General features: G+C 37.3%; 1 protein-coding gene across 4 annotated transcripts in view; it reads left to right on the top strand.

The window, feature by feature from the left end:
• Window positions 1-21,047, top strand: part of LOC125227931 (RNA-binding protein Musashi homolog Rbp6) — an 827,229-nt gene that overhangs the window by 333,668 nt on the left and 472,514 nt on the right. For all 4 annotated transcript variants that reach the window (XM_048132341.1, XM_048132339.1, XM_048132338.1 and 1 more), the window contains exon 4: window positions 8,039-8,123. In XM_048132341.1, coding sequence (XP_047988298.1) covers window positions 8,039-8,123 — 85 coding nt within the window. The remainder of the gene's footprint in view (window positions 1-8,038; window positions 8,124-21,047) is intronic.

The following is a 21,047-nucleotide window of genomic DNA, read 5'->3' as shown; positions in this document are numbered from 1 at the left end:
ATTCGGCCACAGCACCTGACGTTTTACGTCGGTGACAAGAAATTAAATCACATTAACACTTTCGCTACCAAGAACCCGACTGTCGGGCACACCGCTCGTAGAAGCGTAGCCGATTACATGGGGAAACCCGTATGTAGCGAAAATGTCGTAGCGCCGCGTAGAGCCCGGTTTCGAAAGTGTTAATGTAGTTACATAGGCATTTTCATGTACAATACCTACCAACTATAACGTACCTACTTATTCAAAATTTAGAAACCAACATGAAATAAAGCCACAATGTGCTCATTGAATTTTGATTCCGATACTCCCGACATTATTCTGTCTACAAACTGTTAATCAATCAAGTGTCTTGATCTAACACTCAATGCTGCCACTCTTCAACTGCCACGAGCGACGGTTGCTCGCAAATACTGTATACATAATCAATAGACCGGAATATGGACGGCTAATGTAATTATTAACTAAGTATACACATGGCCTCTATCGCGGTATCCTTGTACACAATCGACAAACAATGCTCGATGCAGACTGCAAACAAATAAATATAGGGATGAATTATTTGATGAGCTACATGGTGCTGTGAACTTGTATTAACGCCGTTTGTAAGGCTGAGTAGAAAAGTAAAAGAGACAGTTGGTTTATTAAACATGTAAAATCTGGTCACTCACGTAAAATTGTCGAAAATAGCTCGACATGTTTCGCTCCGTAACGAGGAGCATTTTCATTGAGCTCGCGCTTTGCTGATGGTATCCCGACGCAGACTGCGGGCCGCAGCTCGCACCCGGCGCGGGGGTCGGCGGCGGCAGAGGCGGTGCGAAACTACCCTCACTTTCGGCATAATTGTCATTTGTTGGGTTGCACACTACACTCACTACGTCATTCGCTTAGGGCTCGTCCACACGGACTACCGGCGTAGTACGTAACACCGTCTTCCAGCTAGGAGGCACTGACCAACCACAATCACGATTAAAATTCGAATGATGACTACTAGTAATTTCAATAGCCTCCCGTACTTTAATTCGCTAAACCACGAAGTACGGACTTACTTTATCGAAGCGAATTTAGTGTGTCGAATCCGAATCCAACGTTACGTTTACGTGAGTGACCCGATTTTACATGTTTAATATGTCAGTGTCTCACGGTAGTTTTGTTAGACAGCTGGTTCTTAATAATTCTTGGTAAGTACCTATCTCACAACTTTTTAGCAACTGCGCTAGAGAGTATGTGACATTGGTGCAAGTGGGATGAAACGCATTGGAATTGACGCCGTCCTCGTTTAAGGCTGCTTAAAACTCATTTGCATAATAGATTTGTTACTGATTTATTTTATGAAATTGTTCTCTCTCTCTCTCTCTCTCTCTCTCTCTCTCTCTCTCTCTCTCTCTCTCTCTCTCTCTCTTCAGCTCTCTCTCTCTCTCTCTCTCTCTCTCTCTCTCTCTCTCTCTCTCTCTCTCTCTCTCTCTCTCTAACTGTACCAAGCTAGTAGTATTTTTCTCTCTCTCTCTCTCTCTCTCTCTCTCTCTCTCTCGGGTGTCTCTCTCCTTCAACATGCGCCACTCGTCACGGTTTTGTGCGATCGGGCCGATTTTTGAGTTTCACGCGTTCGAATTCAGAAAATTGTCACTGAAAATAATAGGCAAGTTACCGTTTTCAACCGGTATTTTAGTGGCAAAATCCCGTATGCGATATTCAAAAATCGCCTTCCTGGAGCCACTTCTTCCCAGCAGTCCTTTTGATATCGTCCGTCCAACGCATCTGCGGTGTTTTTTGACGACGCTCTTCTCCCAATTTGAAATGTATGTGATTAAATAAGAACACACCTATTTGTTACCTATGCCTGTTACATTATTAACAATGAGTTCGAAACAATCCAAAGTCACTTGTTTCTGTAATATGGAGTTTCGAATCCTAGGTATTTTGATATGCGGTTCAAGTGTTTAACCCGTATAATTCGCAATCCTCGCAAACAGCGCAAGTTCGACTGCAACACAATCACACACACTACCAGACAAGTTACCGCAGCTATGTGACGTCACATAATATATCATCCGTCGTCTGCGATGACAAAGGTCGTAGTTTATCAGACACCAGCCCGAAGCACAATGCAATAGCTGCGAAGCCAAACTTGTTAACTACACAAGCATAAGACGCGAGGGTTCTGTGCTCATACTAGGGTAGTAGGTTGCTAATAAACGTAGATACAGGGCGTGTGTCGCAACAGATAAGCTCAGTCGCACCGACATGGCGACAAGCTGCACCAGTCTACTCCCTTCCCGTCTTGGCCAACCTAGATAGATAGGCAAGTTCATTATATAAAATTATACGAAAATGCAGTGAAACGGTGCAGCGCTGAGATTAGGCCGTCTAAATTCGAGCTTAAATTTTAATCGCCAGTTAAAGCTTACGTGAACGGAATTTGTGAAAAGCTCCTCTTTATTGAACACTTTGGTGCTATACTTAAAATGTTTGCGAGTACGTGACAGGTATACTTAGGTAGTAGGCGATAGGCAGATTTGGAGCGAGTTTGAAGGGCGAGAGTAATTTCTGTGGAGGTTTAGAATATGTTTTTATCCCTTCCAAGCAGTATGTTTAAGGAAAAATGAATCGGAAATAATACTTTGTAGAATTTTTTTTTTATCGTACCCAGTTTCATCAAATGTACTCGTAGTTATGTAGTAGTTAGTAGCACCTATAGTATACGAGTATACAGTATATAGATAAGCAAAAATGCTTTTATACCTACGATACCGAATATTCAATATTCATACAAATTTCAAAAATTTCCTAAATAACAAAACACTTTATTCCTAGCAGCGAATAAAGGTACAAAATAACCTAATATTTAAAGAAGGAAGTTGAGAACATAATGGTGCAAGAGGGCTGATCAAGAATCATGGGCTGTTTTTCAGCAGGCCTTATTTTTACACAGCTACACCACCGGCCGGCATCGAACGGATTCTAATCAATTTAATTTATCAGGGATCCCTGGAGGCGGCGATTCGCTTCATTTAATGCACGTATTTTGCGGCAGGGCTGATTGTTTTGAACCATTCGGCTGTACGGTCCATTTAGATTAATTATTGGATTACTTACTTAATTTCGCTCCGGATTATGTGGGTAATACTTGCACAGTATCGCTCACAATGCATTTGAAAACTGCTAGCATTTAGCGCAACGTACCGACATTAAATCATCGTTCAACTGCGTAATCCAATCGCGAGTTAATCACATCTAACTAATACAAATTGAAAAGGTGACCACGTCAACCACAGAGCTGTAACGGGAGAGGTCGTAAGGCGTATTAATTATCGTCAAGATTAAATAAGAAAGGCGGCAATCGAAGACAGAAATAAGGGTGGAATTACGACAGCGGCGGCATTTGTCCCGGCAACTAATAAAGGAGACAATATTGCACTCGATACGTATAAATGTGCGAGCAACATTTGGGGCGTGATATTAATTCCGCCGGTAATTGCTATCGGCTCCCTCTGAAGCTGCAGCCGTGAGCCATGAATACGGGAGTTACCGCTATTTGTTCCTGACGTTGCGGTTTCGGCTTTTGCCTCTACCCCGTCCTATATTTATTTTCTTGGAGTTTTGTTCAAACACAATAGGCGAGTGGATTATCGGACTCATTCGGATAGTTCGCGGCATTAGGTTAGGGCCCTAACGCCGCGGAAAACAATAGACTCATTTGAAATAACTCTACTGCGGGTTGGGCATATTAATGAACTTTTGTCCAATAATTGTATTAAACAATGTCGGACAATGAATCCATTTTGAGTTGTATATTTCGCAACATACCAAACCTCTGCTATGCGTTTTGACGTTTTAGAATGCGTTACTCGATAACGTAAACATGAATGTAACTTTTGATTCCATCAAGTAACCGTTTGGGGGCGCTGTTCTTCTTTATCAAGTAATATGTTCTGATATTCCGAAACTAGTAGGTACTGTATGTTATGTTTTTAAAAGTAAAATTTTCGTTTAATTCTATGGTATGAGTAACAAAAGCAACAGATAGACGTCCAACATTCAAAAGAAATACAATACAAAAATAGTAATAATTCATAAAGAGAAATGTTGCGTTCATTTCCAAATGCGTCAACACGGGTAGCCACAACCGGACTCGTTTAGTTATAACAAGATAACTAGTGGAGCTGCAGTATCAAAATCTCGCCATCCATAAATTAAGGGCGCGGTTACGCTTGCTACCGACTGAGCCGTTTAAGCTCCGTTGTGCATAACCGAAGAGGGACAGGAAACCACAACACAGCTCCCACTGAACTACTAATTCACTAGTACTAATGTAGTTATGTGCAAAAAAAGGAATACACAGTTACAGCAACAGGTTCACAAAATTCTTATAAGCTTTAATGATAGATTCAAAAGAATTGAGTTTCTGTACCAAGTGGATGAAAATAAGGCATCGTCTCCTTAAAGATAAGTAGGATGTTACTCTATTCGGTAAAGGGCCTCTCCACTCGCTACCGTAGTGAAACCATGTATTATTGAGCTCTGACGCGTCTTGTATTGATGAGAAGATCATAAGAGATAGGGAAGATCGAAAGGCCGGCGATAGGTCACCTGTAGTTGGTCGCGCACACAGGCGGTATGATGCGCGGTGCGAACGGAGGTTCTCGTTATTTTCAATTTCCCAGCACGAGCGCCCTTCTCTGCATGTTTTTGTATACGAATATGAGTGCCGAGTGTATTAAGTCATGAATCTTATAAAGACCTGCCTGATTTAATACGGTTTCGAGGGTGTATACGACTGTGATGCGAACGTTTTAGAAAAAGGGTCGTAACTCAATTTTGGGATAACTTTTTAGATTGCAAATTTATAAGCCTTAATGGAATAAATAAAAGCGTAAGTTGAAAGCCAAAGTCGATAAATTGTGCCTGAAGATTTCATAAATATACCTATATCTTGAAGATATTTCTAACGCCGTGGCTTGCGTGGGCGACGGTCGCGCGATGGTCGCGCGGCGGTCGCGCGACCGTCGCCCACGCAAGACACGGCGTAAGTAATATAAATGAAAATCATTAAATAGAAAAACGTGCTTACTATTCTTATTACTGTTTAGACAACATTATAATAACTAGTACTTATAGTAAAAACCTTCCTTTATTATATATTATGAAGGTATATATTGAGTTATAATTTTATCGTACTTTTGCCATGTACTTAAATTAAACCCCTCTAACATGGTTCTCATCCCGTTCTCGCTTGAATTATGCCCATTTAAAACTAACTCCACTAGGAGATAACACATCCTCCGTAAACGGAAGGTAGGAGCGAGGTCCAACAAGAAAATTGTATTTCCATTTTTACAATTTCAATTTAGTATTAATTCGAGTCCGGGCACGGTCGGGCGCCCGCCACATGTAAAATATGGATCGGCTAAGTGAAATTAAAATGCTCTATAAATTGTGATTTTTGCAAGTCCTAAAGTGGAGAAGGCTTTTTATTATTTATCGCTTGCGAGCCGCTGCCCGCTTATTCCAAAATACGCTGTTAACTTGTTCAATTTAATAATGGAATGCATGCGTGCCAATTTTGTTGAACTGATTTTGATTGCCACGCACTAAAAAGGGGATTGGGCTGCTTTAAAATAGGAAATATTTATTGTTTTTCAAATGACTTATAATTTTAGAACTCATCATCATCCTCCTTGCGTTATCCCGGCATTTGCCACGGCTTATGGGAGCCTGGGCTCCGCTTTGACAACTAATCACAAGATTTGGCGTAGGCACTAGTTTTTACGAAAGCGACTGCCATCTAACCTTCCAACCCGAAGGGTAAACTAGACATTATTCGAATTAGTCCGGTTTCCTCACGATGTTTTTCTTCACCGAAAAGCGACTGGCAAATATCAAATGACATTACGCACATAAATTCCGAAAAACTCATTGGTGCGAGCCGGGTTCGAACCCGCAACCTACGGAGCGAAAGTCGCACGTACTTACCGCTAGGTTACCAGCGCTTCATTATTATAATTTTAGAACTATAATTATTAGCGCTTATAATTTTAGAACTAAACGGGACTTAATCGCGTAAACACTTACATTTATGTTTGATTAAGTCCCGTTTAGTTCTAAAATTATCAGTGAAAATCGTGTTAGTTTAAATCAATATGTTCAATGACCTAATTCGAAGTTTTTTTGTAAGTAAGATTTCACAGTCTTGACCGGTAAAGGTACCGAAGAACAAGGGTTCTTTGTACACTGATTAAAAACTGAAATGCTCTAAGTAGGTACCTACTAAAAATGTAAACTCTTTTGAGTTTTAAATCTTCCCCTTTCTAAACCTTTTCAAATAGTTTTATGTTTTCGACTATAAATGCGAAAATTGAACCGTGTACTAAATAATTACTACAAAATATATAATTATCTTTCTAAATACACCCCTAGACGCAAAAGTTATCATTTTAATTTATTTCATTACTTATAAAAGTTTGCAAACAAACTTGAAGGTTGGAACAAAATAAATACAAACGTCGTTAGTGTCGCCGTCAGCACAGTAAAAGTATCACAACCAGTACTACCCATGTCCTAGCCAAATAACACAAAGCATTTTTTCTATTAAGATCGAAGTACAATAAAATTAATAACTAAGCAAATAAAGCCAATGGGTTTATTAACGTGTATGTCGCTGGTACTTTTTGGAATACTTCAGACACAATAATTATCGAAATAATAATCATTAATATAAATATTATAACTCATATGGCAATGCACTATTCGTTTTAGTCGATATATATTATTATACGATTATATCTTAAAGCAATAAAACATAATCGTTAAAAACAAAGGTACCTATATAAGTATAACAAAAATTACTTCAGAATCCTATTCCGATAAAAAAAATTGTAATTTTGGTATCATGTGGCTCATGTGCATCTTGCTTGCGCTTTAAAAATATTTTAGGTATTACGTATATTATACTAATATAGGTATATAAGCTGTAACCGGTTTCGTTTCATTATCCTAATAGACTAACAGTAGGGCTAGCGTATGATTGCCGCGAGAGTATGTCGCGGCGAGATAGACTACCCATCCTTATGTCATTAATACAATTAGACAAAGACGTGTAATCTATCTCGCGGCAACATACTCTCGCGACAATCATGTGCTAGCCCTACAGACAGACTGGCTAAAAACAGCATAAATAAAACAGTGACAAAATTTTCGTGTCGTCTCGCTTTCTCACTCATATTGATAAAAATGGGACTTTGATGTTGACACTTTTTAATTTCTACTATTTTGACAAGCAATGCAACTAGTTAAACTACTGTTTTCAAAATCACTACTGTGAACCAGCAGTCGGGCGGGGCGCAATCAGAGAGACACCTCCTATCGGTCCGTCTCTCCGACGACAGTACACACTGAAGAAATTTCTCATTTCGTACTCTACCTGTTACGTAGTTTTACGTAAGTTTAAATTTCTTACTGAGAATTTGTTGAGTTGGTAAAATGGTTCATTGACTTGTCTTTTGAATAAAATAGTTACGTATAAAGGTGCGCTTGAATTGTTTAAAAAATGAATGAGCAATATGTTTTATATCATGTATAAATAAATACAATCACTGAAATATTAAACAATAAATGACAGAATAGGTACTCCTCTTTCAGCGGGCGTAGCACACTAGTGTGATAAACTTTATCGCAGCGGTGCGTCCCTATCGCACACAAATTGTGCAAAGAGAACGGTGTGACGTTATATCGTTTGCCTACCAGACATCTATTACCTACATAAAACAGAATGCCTGTATTTTTCATTTATGTCTAGGATTATACTAATGTAAGCGTAACACTAATTTTACTTTTTTGTATTATTTAAGGCCAGTTGCATCAACCACATTTGACAGACACAAATCATCGTCACGTAGCAGACGTCTATCGAACTTCCCATACAATAAAATTTAACGAACGCTTTAACTGTGACAGAGAATTTGATGCAACTGGCCCTAAGTGTACTTACGTTTAATTATAATGTAATATGACTGAATTAACCAATGTTTTTCTATTGTTTCAGGGGTTTTGGCTTTATTACATTCGGAGACCCTGGTAGTGTAGATAAAGTATTAGCGCAAGGAACACACGAATTAGACGGCAAAAAGGTTAGTACTGTTTTCATAGAAACATTCTAAAGCAGATTTCAAAACAAACGCATACCTACTCATACGCGTCTGTATGCGTCGCGCTCTCGACAAGTAAAGGCGGGGTCGCTACTCTTGAGAAAAATCCTCGGAAATGGATCGAAACATGTCGAACGTTATATCGACTTAACACGTGAGCAACCCGCTTAAAATATTTTTAAATAAGTGAGTGTATTGTTTTGTATTATTGAAATATGCTTAGATATACTGTTGATTCTAAATATTTACAGCGATTTAAGCCATCGAGCCTTTTTGCGAGATTTTATTTACTTCCCCAAATCGACATAATTTTGTGTATCTAAATCACTTCGTCGGCGGAGATTTGTGATGGCCATCATAAATTGTTAGTGCTAACAAAAAGTTATATTTTTATCGAATATATTATTGAAATCTAATTTTATAATGCTTTTATCGTAACTCTGCTCTCATAAAGCAATTCGTACAACGTTTTTATCAAATGTAACAATAACCGGGACCCCATGGTCCCGAGTACTGGAAAGGACAAACAATATTATTACTTAATTTTAATCTAGGGTGTTTTTGAATAATATTCTAATACCATAACTGCGTCGTTTATAACATACATTGGCCGTTTATCACGCACTCTCTCGCGTCCCTGAAACAGACGAATGGGTCAACTGTTGCGAATGTTTTATTATGGCAAACTATTTCGATAAAACAAAATAGTTGCGCAGCAAAAATATAAGGATGCTATACATACGAGTACCGATATTGTATATTCAAAAGTGTTTCTATCTGTCTGTGAGTTACCTCGTCATGAGTAAAAGCTGCTGAACCAATGTACTTTAGTTTTATTTGATACGGAGATGATTTGAACTTGAAAAAGGACATATTATACTTTTAATTCCAGAAATCATACGTTAAGATGGTAAAAATTGCCCTAGTTTTCTCTCCAAAAGTAAGATAATTGAGACAGCGCCTGATAATTGATGTAAGTATTATTCTCAAATTGAATTATTATTGCTCTTATTTTTTATCAGGCGTTATCCAATTTACTAATACCACGCAGATGTCGCGGAAAAAAGCTAGTTTATACACATAACGTTGCCTTTTATGTAGATAATAATCATCTTTGTATCTTGGGATTCGAGATACATTACGAGCTCCCATTCCGCGCGTTCTGTCGAGAAAAAAGTCGATTACTATCGCTCGCCACGAAATAATCTAGATAAATTACAGCGCCCGTCGTTGTTTACTTTGATTAAATTGTAGTCGACTGGCGGAAGATTAGCCGAAGCCTCGCAAATCGAGCGGGAAGAGAGAGCGTTTTCTCAATTTACATAAAACGAACACGGAAGATCGCAATAGTGGATTTCTAAGTAGGTATTTGTTTACAAGAAATGTTTTCATATTCTTTATGCTGTTGCTTTGTAAAAAGACTGTTTGAGACTTGTAATAGTTGTCTGAAACACCAACTACGTATTTCTTCGTTTATTGCACATTTATAGTCCGATTGGAGTATTGTTATACAATTATGGGCATTATGGCGTCCATTTTTAGGGTATATGATTTTGTTCACTGAGATGCGTGACGTGAGTGCTTTGGCTTTGTCATATTATTGGAAAATATTGCGGGTCGTCGTGAATAGCGAGTTAGTAAGAAGATAAGTTTGAATTAAATAAATTATTTTTTATTATTATTATTTAATAAAACATCTTACATAGAAACTTAAATGTAAATACAATGTCCCCCAAAACTGTTTACACAGTTTGACTGTGGGATCTGGGTGAGTCTAAAGGTACATAATTATAATTAGTTGTCATGGTAATGAATACAGATCTACATAAGTATATTGCCAAAGATGGTTAGGTAGTTCACAAATAAATGAGGCATCTAAATTTTGTCTAGGTAGTGTTTGAACAAAGTCCTCTTAAATCTCAGATTCAGATTCAGACATTTATTGGTAAAAAGTAATACATTTTTACATGTCAATTAGTTATAAATAATTAATAATAAAATATAATCAATATTATTATAATAAGACATAATTAATATTATTAAATTACATTTTGTTTGCTACTATGAGTGGGGCAATGAAATCCGTTCAAAGTATTCAATTATTCATCGACTGTATAACACGTCATGTCATCTATTTTTGTTTTTCTCCGTTCTAATAGCCACAGGCAAAGAGTTGAGTAAATAAGGTAACCGTTAGTAATTAGTGATTTAAAACAATGCTCAGATTATTTTTGTTAGCTTTTATTTTAGTAGTTAACGGTAATTAACTGATCATATAAAAAAAAGTATAAACGGCATTCAGGGAATTCCAATAGGATCCAGAGGATAATTTGACAGTTTGTTATAGCAAGGTTCGGGTAAAACCTTGCAGAAATAATATTTCGTCACCCTCTATAAACCAGTATTAATTAAATTATTCACGGCGCCGTACTCGTCAATTTATTTTATAATATAATCTCGTCATCATTATGTTGTTAAAAGGTTAACCTGTTATATTAATTTTTAAACCGATGTTAATATAATCGCCTGTACTTTTTTGACAGTTATTTTCAAAATTTTTAGTTATTCATACAATTACAATGTATGTACAGTAGTCGTTTTAAGCGCGATAGCTAACGTGCATATCGTTAATAACATTGTAGCAAACGAATCACAAAAGTATATAGTCACACCTCGAACACTGGCGATTAAATATATGAAAGAGGCGCGTTCCTAGCTCACAGTCTAAGCTCGTGTAGGTGAAGGCGTACTATGCTTGTATGAGTGAAATATGACAGGTCGACTGTTCGCGTTCTTGACAGGCGGTAACTGTGAGGTAACCGAGAGAGGGCGGGCGGCACTTTCAGCGGGGAGCGGGAGTGGTCATGCTGTGCGATATTACTCTTTAATATACTGTGACGGAAGAGTGATAGAGATACACAAAGCGTTTCGTTTTCGCTGCGCAAACGATCGTCACATTGGATAGGCCGGATAAGCTATATTTATTGTCTAAGATTAGTATGTTCCTCTTTTTGCCACATGACAGCGCCCGTAGAACGTTCTGAAATTGAACGAACGAACTGAACGAATTGAAATTATAAATAAACTTCCGTCATGATATTAAGGTTTGTTAAGTACCTACTTAAAAACAAAAATTTGCTTACCTACTTTAAAAATAATTTCATGTTACATAATTTTAGATCTCCGCTATAGTGAATATTTAAAGACATTTATTTATCACCAGCAGTTAGGTACTCATTATGTTATTTATATTTTAAAACTACGGCAGAGGCAGAGTCTATCAGTTTGATTCAAAAGAAAATCAGGTTTATTAATAATTCTAACGAACAACCGCACATTAATCGTTTTGTTTAAGCGCCATATTCATAGGCCCTAATTGATTCAACTAGTTCCTAAATAATCGCTAGATTTGGCAAACGATACGTCTTAACCACATCGCTACAAACATCATGCGTCAAAAAGAGGAACAGCTCAATGAGAATAGAGTTTCTACAACGACTAGGTATATCTATACTATACTATATACTATATATCTATAAAATCTATAAAATATTAACTACAGACTTTGCGTCTCGAAAATGCTACCTATCGATATAAAAATTGGTTTCAATGTCTACCAAATACGGTTACCAAGCGGAAAACTTAATCGCATGTCTTTAGGTCGTAAATTGTCGGGCATTTTTTCGGGAGTATGCCTGAACATTATTGCTTTCTGCATCATCAATATTTATACAATATTTACGATTCAACAACGGGCGTGCACATGTGCTTTATTCAGTTTATGTCACAGAGGTCACGCCATCTTTGTAATTGAAAATAGTTGAAAATTAATGGTTATTGCGTAGGACTCTTTAACCTCACTTAAATACTAGAACCAAGAATGATTTAACTGGACTGGCAAAGCCAATACAAAAAGCGTACCCCTGAAATGTATGGGCCTTTTAGGTTTAAAACTAGATGGCGCTGTTTCGCAGCCTAAAAGTGGCCAAAATCATATTTTCCCCATTTATGTGCACGTCCCGAAAAGTTTGTTCATTTGGATACGTCTCCGATTTTGATAAAAATTGGTAGGCTGATAGAGTCCATGATGCTGAGCAAGATCCACTAGGTTTCCCAAAATGTCCTATGTAGTTTGTATGAGACCTTCCTTTTTTGTTACCAGATTTCTATACATTTTCGGTAACAAAAAAGGAAAGTTTCATACTATCAACCTAGGACATTTTGGGACTCTATCAGCTTACAAATTTTTATCCAAATCGGAGACGTGATTCAAATGTACAAACTTTTCGGGAATTGCACTTATATTTTTGCGTGGTTTTATTTTTTATAAGAACAAAATGATACTTATATTTCTTTATTTTAAAATTATGATATCACGTCAATACACATTTTGAAAAAAATAAAAAATATACAGGTTTTTTTTAAATTTATTCATTATAAGTTAGTGTGTTTAGTAAAACGTGCGGCTTTATAGCAATCGACAAAATGGGACTTTTCCCGTGCACACTCACATAAATACTTAGGTACTTACCTACTTAAATGCTTGCCATATACATACCAGATACATTTTCATTAAAAAGTTATTGATACCGATAGCTTTGCACAAAAAACAGTAGTAATAATCAGTTTTTAACCCCCGACGCAAAAACGACGGGGTGTTATAAGTTTGACGTGTCTGTCTGTCTGTCTGTCTGTCTGTTTGTCTGTCTGTCTGTGTGTGTGTCTGTCTGTGGCATCGTAGCTCCCGAACGGATGAACCGATTTAGATTTAGTTTGTTTTTGTCTGAAAGCTGAGTAAGTCGGGAGTGTTCTTAGCTATGTTTCATGAAAATCGGTCTACTATGTCGCGGTCGGGGGTTTTTCAAAATTCTAATTTTGTGGTTAGGTTATATATTGTAAGAGGGTGTCCCTCTACATTCCTAACAACGTTTGTTCTATTATCACTTGGCCTAACCGTTTTGGCCTAATGGGCATGTAACCTAATAATCAATTAGCATAACATCGTACTTGGCATAGTGTAATGGATGGCCTAATCTTTATTCGTCCTATTTATTATTACTATATTATTTAAAAGGCCTTATTTTATTTGCGATAAAATTTATGATCATAAAAACTTTTGATATATATTATTATTCTATAACTCTTTTCGCCTCATATGTATTAGCCTAATAAATAATGCGCGTAATAATGATTGGCCACATATTAATTGTTGTCAGGCTCTATAATGTGTGGCATAACTAACTAATCTAAATTTGTGTGCTGAATTGTTGCCTAACCAGTATACTACTTGTTGGAACATAATGGTCACATTAAAGAAACAACTTGCTGCAAGAAAAGTGAGTTAGGTTAGGTTAGGTTAGAACTGCGACAACTACAAAATCGACTTGTTGGCAGAAAATTGGGTTAGGTTAGGTTAGAACTGTGACCATTAAAGAAACAACTTGTTGCAACAAAAGTGGGTTAGGTTAGGTTAGAACTGCGACAGCCACAAAAACGACTTGTTGGCAGAAAATTTGGTTAGGTTAGGTTAGAACTGTGACCATTAAAGAAACAACTTGTTGCAACAAAAGTGGGTTAGGTTAGGTTAGAACTGCGACAGCCACAAAAACGACTTGTTGGCAAAAAACTTTAGGAATCTAGATATACATCCATTGTTAGAACAGTAATTGAACAACCGACTGTAAAAAATGTGATTGTTGTTCTTCCATTTAATACCTGGCAGGCAAGTATGGTCGCGCGATAAATGTTAAAACATCAGGCCGTCCCTATCTAACTTACAAATAGTGCGATAGGGACGGTTGCCTGCCTGAATTCTTAAATATATCCTGTTTTATTGTATCGGGGCATCTTACACGTCTTCGCACTACGATCAGTAAATAGCCCTTACAATGTTTTGCCATTAAAGAAACGCTTGTTGAAAATTACCTACCATGCTCATTTACAACATTACAATGTAATATTTTAAACTTACTGGAGAGTCATTCAGACATTAAGAAAATAATGTTACAGATGTACTGTGAAAATATTTGTCCTCGTATTGTTACGGAAACGTAAACGAACGTGTCATGCTATTTCAGTCAGTCTCAGTACAAGATGTACTGAGATTGACTGAATTAGCATGACAAATACGAACGTTTCCGGAAAAATACGAAGAAAACCCTTTTCGCACTACATATCTATTTTGATATTGACGTGATTATTTGTGCATAGTTACAAGCATTAAGCATTAAAAAACCGGCCAAGAGCGTGTCGGGCCACACTCAGTGTAGGGTTCCGTAGTTTTTCGTATTTTTCTCAAAAACTACTGAACCTATCAAGTTCAAAACAATTTTCCTAGAAAGTCTTTATAAAGTTCTACTTTTGTGATTGTTTTCATATTTTTTAAACATATGGTTCAAAAGTTAGAGGGGGGGGGGACGCACTTTTTTTCCCTTTAGGAGTGATTATTTCCGAAAATATTAATATTATCAAAACACGATCTTAGTAAACCCTTATTTATTTTTAAATACCTATCCAACAATATATCACACGTTGGGGTTAGAATGAAAAAAAATATCAGCCCCCACTTTACATGTAGGGGGGGTACCCTAATAAAACATTTATTTCCACTTTTTATTTTTGCACTTTGTTGGCGTGATTGATATACATATTGGTACCAAATTTCAGCTTTCTAGTGCTTACGGTTACTGAGATTATCCGCGGACGGAAGGACGGACGGACGGACGGACGGACGGACGGACGGACGGACGGACGGACAGACAGACAGGGCGAAACTATAAGGGTTCCTAGTTGACTACGGAACCCTAAAAAGCACAAATGACTAACAGAAAAGGAAATACTGTCAGGGCGCCGGCACTTATTTATTACTATATTGCACTACATACAATTGTACAACTGGCGGACTTAATGCCTTAAGGAATTTTCTACTAGTCAACCATTGAATCAAAGACAAATTAAAAAACAAAAACGACGGAGACATCTTACCATCAGTACCTAGAGCCGTATGCTTGTCTGCTACGACAAGTACAGTCCTAATAACCCTTTGCCACTGGACCCATTGGAACCCTAGGCCACTGTAGAACTATGTCATAGTGACGTTATAAATCAGATTGTAAGAAATCTCTTACTGTTTGTCATTTTGACATGGTTGTAAAGTGGCCTAGGGTTCCATTTGGTTGACTGTACATATAAAGAAATATTTGACGTCGACACTTTTTGCTTTTAACTAAACGGAGAAGCCAAATGCTGATACCGAATGGTGACCTGGGCTGGGGCTTTTAAGACGACGCATGTCCAGAGACGCGGAACGGACGTCAGCTCCACGCCGCCCGAATGTAATTTTAAAAACGTCTCCTCAGTACATTTTGTCTAGGAAGGACGCGCAAGGGACGCGCAAGGGACGTCGCTTGTCGCGCCCCAGGCGGCGCGGTGCGCGCCAAGCGACGCGTCGCCGGGGGGCGCGTCTTACGTCCTTCCTATACAAAATGTACTGAGGAGAAGTTTTTTAAATTACATTCGAGCGGCGTGGCGCTGACGTCCGTTCCGCGTCTCAGGACATGCGTCGCCTGAGTGGGGATGGTCCCTAAGAGTCATGCCATATCAAAATAATGTTCTCTCACTCAGCATGCCGCTCCCGGGTTTTGATGCGGCGCAGCGTAACGCTCTAAATCACTGGACGTTTAAATTACGCCGTCAGAATATTTCGCGTAAAAATAAAATTTTCACTTACGCGGGAAATGTTCGATGTTTTATGCGGCTTCATAACCGCCGTTCGAAAATATGATGCACTTTGTTACTCGCGCGACCGGCGCGTTAACGCAATGTGACGTTTCGAACTAATTTAACGAAGTTTTAAAAGCGGTTAGGATATATTTTAAACGATATTTTTGCAGTATATTATCGTTGTCGTAATTTTGGTGTAGCCCAACGTCTTCCATTTTAAGCTTCCATTATTTCTAAAATTCTACATTCCACTGCCACATAGTAACGTTATAAATCAGATTGTAAGAAATCTGTTACTGCTTGTCATTTTGACATGGTTGTAGAATGTCCTAGGGTTCCAATTGGTTGACTGTACCTATTTATTATTAACGCTTCGCTAGCGCTAGAAAGAGACATGCAAAAAGTAACCTATGTCACTCTCCATCCCTTCAACTACCTGCACTTAAAAAATAACGTCAATTCGTGGCTCCATTTTGCCGTGAAAGACGGACAAACAAACAGACACACACTTTCCCATTTATAATATTATTATGGATTATGGATTTCGTCAAAATGGCCAATTCAATCATAAATATGACATCAAAACGATTTGTTACGCCGTGTCTTGCGTGGGCGACGGTCGCGCGACCGTCGCCGTCGCGTCTCATACTTCCATATCGATAAGGTTTGATTTCGTATGCGTCGCATCGCCGTCGCACGACCATCGCGCGACCGTCGCCCACGCAAGCCACGGCGTTAGTGATGACAATTAGTCTTCATCAACATATCTACAACTGAAAATAAAGTTAAATAAGGCATTTGTTTTTATCGGTGTCTATTTTTTAAGATGGGATGAATGGATGCTATGGGAGTAACTACGTTGTTGTGTGTTTAGTTAAGTAGTTATTTTACGAATATTAATTAATTTTGATTATGTTGTACAATCTGACGATCTTTTTGTGAATTCATGCTATTTGGAGACATCTTAAATTGTTAAATACCATGTTATTTTCAAGGAGAAATAAATAAATCTATCTATCTATCTATCTATCTATCTATCTATTTTCTTGAAGTTGAGGGTTGATTAACTAAGAAAATGCAAGCTCTATCAATATAACCTACTGAAGTCCTACTTAATTGTACCTATAAAATGTACAGCAAATTATTTCTAACTACATTTTCTGTGAAGCAGCAAGTGCAAGTAACATCTTTATAAATAATTAACATCGCTAGGAAAATACAATTTAACACGATTTACTTTCCTGTATTTGAAACACCATAATATATTGATTAATCTAATTAAATATGAAATAAAACTCAGGAGTCACCCGTTGACCACGAACGCTGTAAAGTGTTCGAAACGTCGGGATGAATTTTAAATTCATTATACGCGATTTAATCCATTGCCATAGTTTTATTTCATGAATAACTATCGCGGTAACCGAAGACAATACTAATTAAATATGCTAAATCGTTATTACCTATTCTAATAAGTAAAAACGAATCCCGGTAAGGGCATTTATTTGTGTGATGAGCACAGATTTGTTCCTGAGTCATGGATGTTTTCTATGTATATAAGTATTTGTATATTATGTATATCGTTGTCTGAGTACCCACAACACAAGCCTTCTTGAGCTTACCGTGGGACTCAGTCAATCTGTGTAAGAATGTCCTATAATATTTATTTATCTATTTATTATTTTAAAACTAGTTATTTAAGTTAATAAAAAGTATGCGTAAAGTGAGCGTATTTTTCAATATTAATTAGTATAGATTGAAACAATACGTATGAGAACAGTTCGTATATTTTTTGTAATATCCCGTCGGTGGCAAACAAGCATGATGGACGGTATAATGCAGTGTGATGTGACATATACAGCGACGCACTCGTATGTATACCACCTGAATGAGAAGCCACAATTAGCCTCTCTTTCTTATCTGAATCGCATGATAGGTTGTGCGCGCCTTGTTCTATTTTTTTTTATTTGTATTTATTTATTCAGATATTTACAAGCTTACAGTTTATACCAAAGCACTTACAAACTAGTTATCGCTCTCGCTCTCTAGTAATGGCACCTTGTTGTACACAGGGACCCTTCAATATTCAGCAGCCATATTTATTGTAGATCACATAATGATCTGGTGTGGTTTACTGGTTTAGGCTTTCAAGAGACGCCTTGTCTAACGCAAAAGACAGTCTTATACCTCAAAGACATTCGCAGACACGATCGAATGTCAACATCCCAAGACACTTCACCGGAAGCTACAAGATGCCAAAACTGAAGCCACCTTTAGTACACTTCCGATTGCATTTGCTTCGTATGACACATTCAAGGCACCTTAACATTCTGCATTCGGGCGACTTCTCAAGATGTAACGCCAGATTCGAAGTACATATAAATATGTGTCGTTGTCAACTTAGTTGACAAAAGAATTGACATCAGTGTACTTATTCTGAAGTATTTACTCGATAACAAGAAAGTCACGGAAAATAATTATATGAACAGCGAAACGGTTAACTAGTAGAACCAAACATTATATTCTCCATAAAAAGCGTGACTGGCATAGATATGTTAGACATTTTTTTTGAAGGCGGGTTTTTATTTTATTTAAAAAGCGTTTATTTTTTTAAAGGGCAATTTCAAATAATGATTTAAAATTTGGGACTGTGAATAATAAAATAGACATTGTATTTTATTCTAAGGAAGAAACAATGTAGAAAAAGTAATACACTCCAAGGAAAACAAGCTTAATTAGGAAGATTATAGATCGTTTTCAAGGCCAACATTTTTTTTAACCCCCGACGCAAATGTCTGTCTGTTTGTGTGTGTGTCTGTCTGTGGCATCGCAGCTCCCGAACGGAAGAACCGATTTAGATTTAGTTTTTTTTTTTTGTTTCACGAAATGTTTCACGAAAATCGGTCCACTATGTCGCGGTCGGGGGCTTTTTTCAAAATTTTAATTAAATAGTTATCTAAAAGACTGCTGTTAAATCGTCCCATAAAAAGCTGACAGTCATAGGCAAAGAGGATCGAGTACTATAGAGAGTTACTGTCGAAGTAAAACGTGTAATCACAGTGCATGTCTACTGCTATCTCTTGACACAGGCTTAAAATTTTTGAACCTCAGTTTTGACAAATTGGCCCATATTCTTAGTTTGATATGTGTAAAACTGTCAAATATTAAATTAGCGCCATCTAGCTGAGCGTACCCCAAAGGTGTGACGCCATCTAGGCCACCGTACCTTTTTCTCTATGGCTTTGCGGTACGTTTTTTTCTTAGACCTTATCCTTCTATACGGAGTCACATATTCACAGTTATCTAAAAGACTGCTGTCAAATCGTCCCATAAAAAGCTGACAGTCATAGGTAAGTTAGGTATTTTATTTCGAGGCCAATTAAAAATTCCTCTTCCCGCCGGTCGGGTCCGGATGGGTTCCCTTTTGTCGCGGCCGGAACTGCGGGCCCTAGTGAGCCTTAACGAGACTAAACTTAGCTACGCATATTTATAGCATGAATTATTATTGTGTTCTTGCGAAAGACAAAAAGGTTGGATATTATATTAAAAAAATTAAATATTAGTTAAAAATGTATAAAATGAACAACTCCTTTTATAGCAATTTATAGGGTTTTTATTACTTTCCCTATGACTATTTATATCTACTCACGTGATTTGGATTTTCAAAAAAGGTGCTCTAAATTGATTTGACATAAAATTAATCAAACTTTTCAGTACTTCGCTATGCAGCCACAGCTACTGCAAGCAATTCAGAAGTGTGTAAGCTCGTAGCTCTGGGTACTGGAAGCATGTGAGTGGTTATATAATATCTATAAAAGACAAACAACATTTTTTACAAGCTAGACTAACTGAAGATTTTAACTTAATTAAAATAAAGCCCGTTTACCATTTTGTTTTATCAATAACGGTATAATTCTAAAATCGGTTAGGTGACAGTGTAAGAAATCATCGTCGTCAATAAATCCATACCTCAATATAGTAGCTTATCGCAGAAATTTACTGTAGGCGATTTAAATTATTGCATAACTTGTAAACCGACTAAGGGTAAGCGGTCGGTATGCGTGCTTTCTGTTTTATTTCGACAACTGCTAAAATATGAAACACATTAGTAACAGTTGCATTTTATATTCAAATGCAAAGGTTAGCAAATTGTAAATTATATTTCTTTGTTGTATTTGCTTTTCGATATGGTAATCATTTACAATTCTACACTAGGTATAGGCATGCATTTATCTAGCGAAACAGTAGCACTAGCCAAAAATTTAGGAAGATAATAATATAGAAGTACTAAACTACAGTCTTCACTTTCCTTATTGTTTATTATTTTTATTATTTAATTTCATAATATTATTAATCAGAAAGTATAACAAATGGCACTACTAACAGTTTAATAAACTACATCTAACATGCTTGGATTATTAAAATCAAATTTAATAGTTACTAACTATTTACGTTTCTGCGATATATCTCGATGACCAACGCCATCTATCCGAACAATTTGCATATAAAACATCTTAATAAAAATATGATAAACAAACGCTTGGGCGATGAATCCAAAAGCCAGCGCCATCTAGGGAGTAGTTTTCCACTAATATATAATACATCCCATAAAATCACGAAAAACTCCACGTCTGTCCACGTCAGCTTCTTCTAGCGAGCATGACAATACACTTACACTTTCTTATAATTATTGTATATTGCCATGAAGACTTGCCATGGTGACGTTATAATTACAATATGTCTCTGTAGTAGCTCCTGTCCATCAGACATCAACTATTAATTCAAAACTGTTGGAATAATACACACACTGTGGGTATTACTCTTTTTACATGTATTTAAGTACCCTTTTTATGCAAGTAGCAGTTAGCACTACACTCGACTGGTTATTCTGAGGCGCTAAGTGATTTTATCGTTGGCGATTACGTTCGGCCAAAATTGCGAGCAACATACATTCGGTGTAGTACCGCAAGCACAGGCCGTACGTATAGCGCCACCCCGGCTTGTTTTTGCTCTGGATTACCCGTTTAAACAAACCGAGCGGCCGGAACACCAAATAAAGGGAAACACTAACCGACGCCCGCGTTATTCTTCCAAAATTAACTCATAACGCCAAGAGCTCGTTGAGTTTTTTTTTTGTCCGTAATCTGCCTTAATGGGCACTGGGCCAGTCGCGTTCGTAAATCGCCT

Source organism: Leguminivora glycinivorella, chromosome 7 (genome assembly GCF_023078275.1).
Source record: "Leguminivora glycinivorella isolate SPB_JAAS2020 chromosome 7, LegGlyc_1.1, whole genome shotgun sequence".
NCBI lineage: Eukaryota > Metazoa > Arthropoda > Insecta > Lepidoptera > Tortricidae > Leguminivora > Leguminivora glycinivorella.
This window is presented reverse-complemented; position numbering and strand designations above follow the sequence as displayed.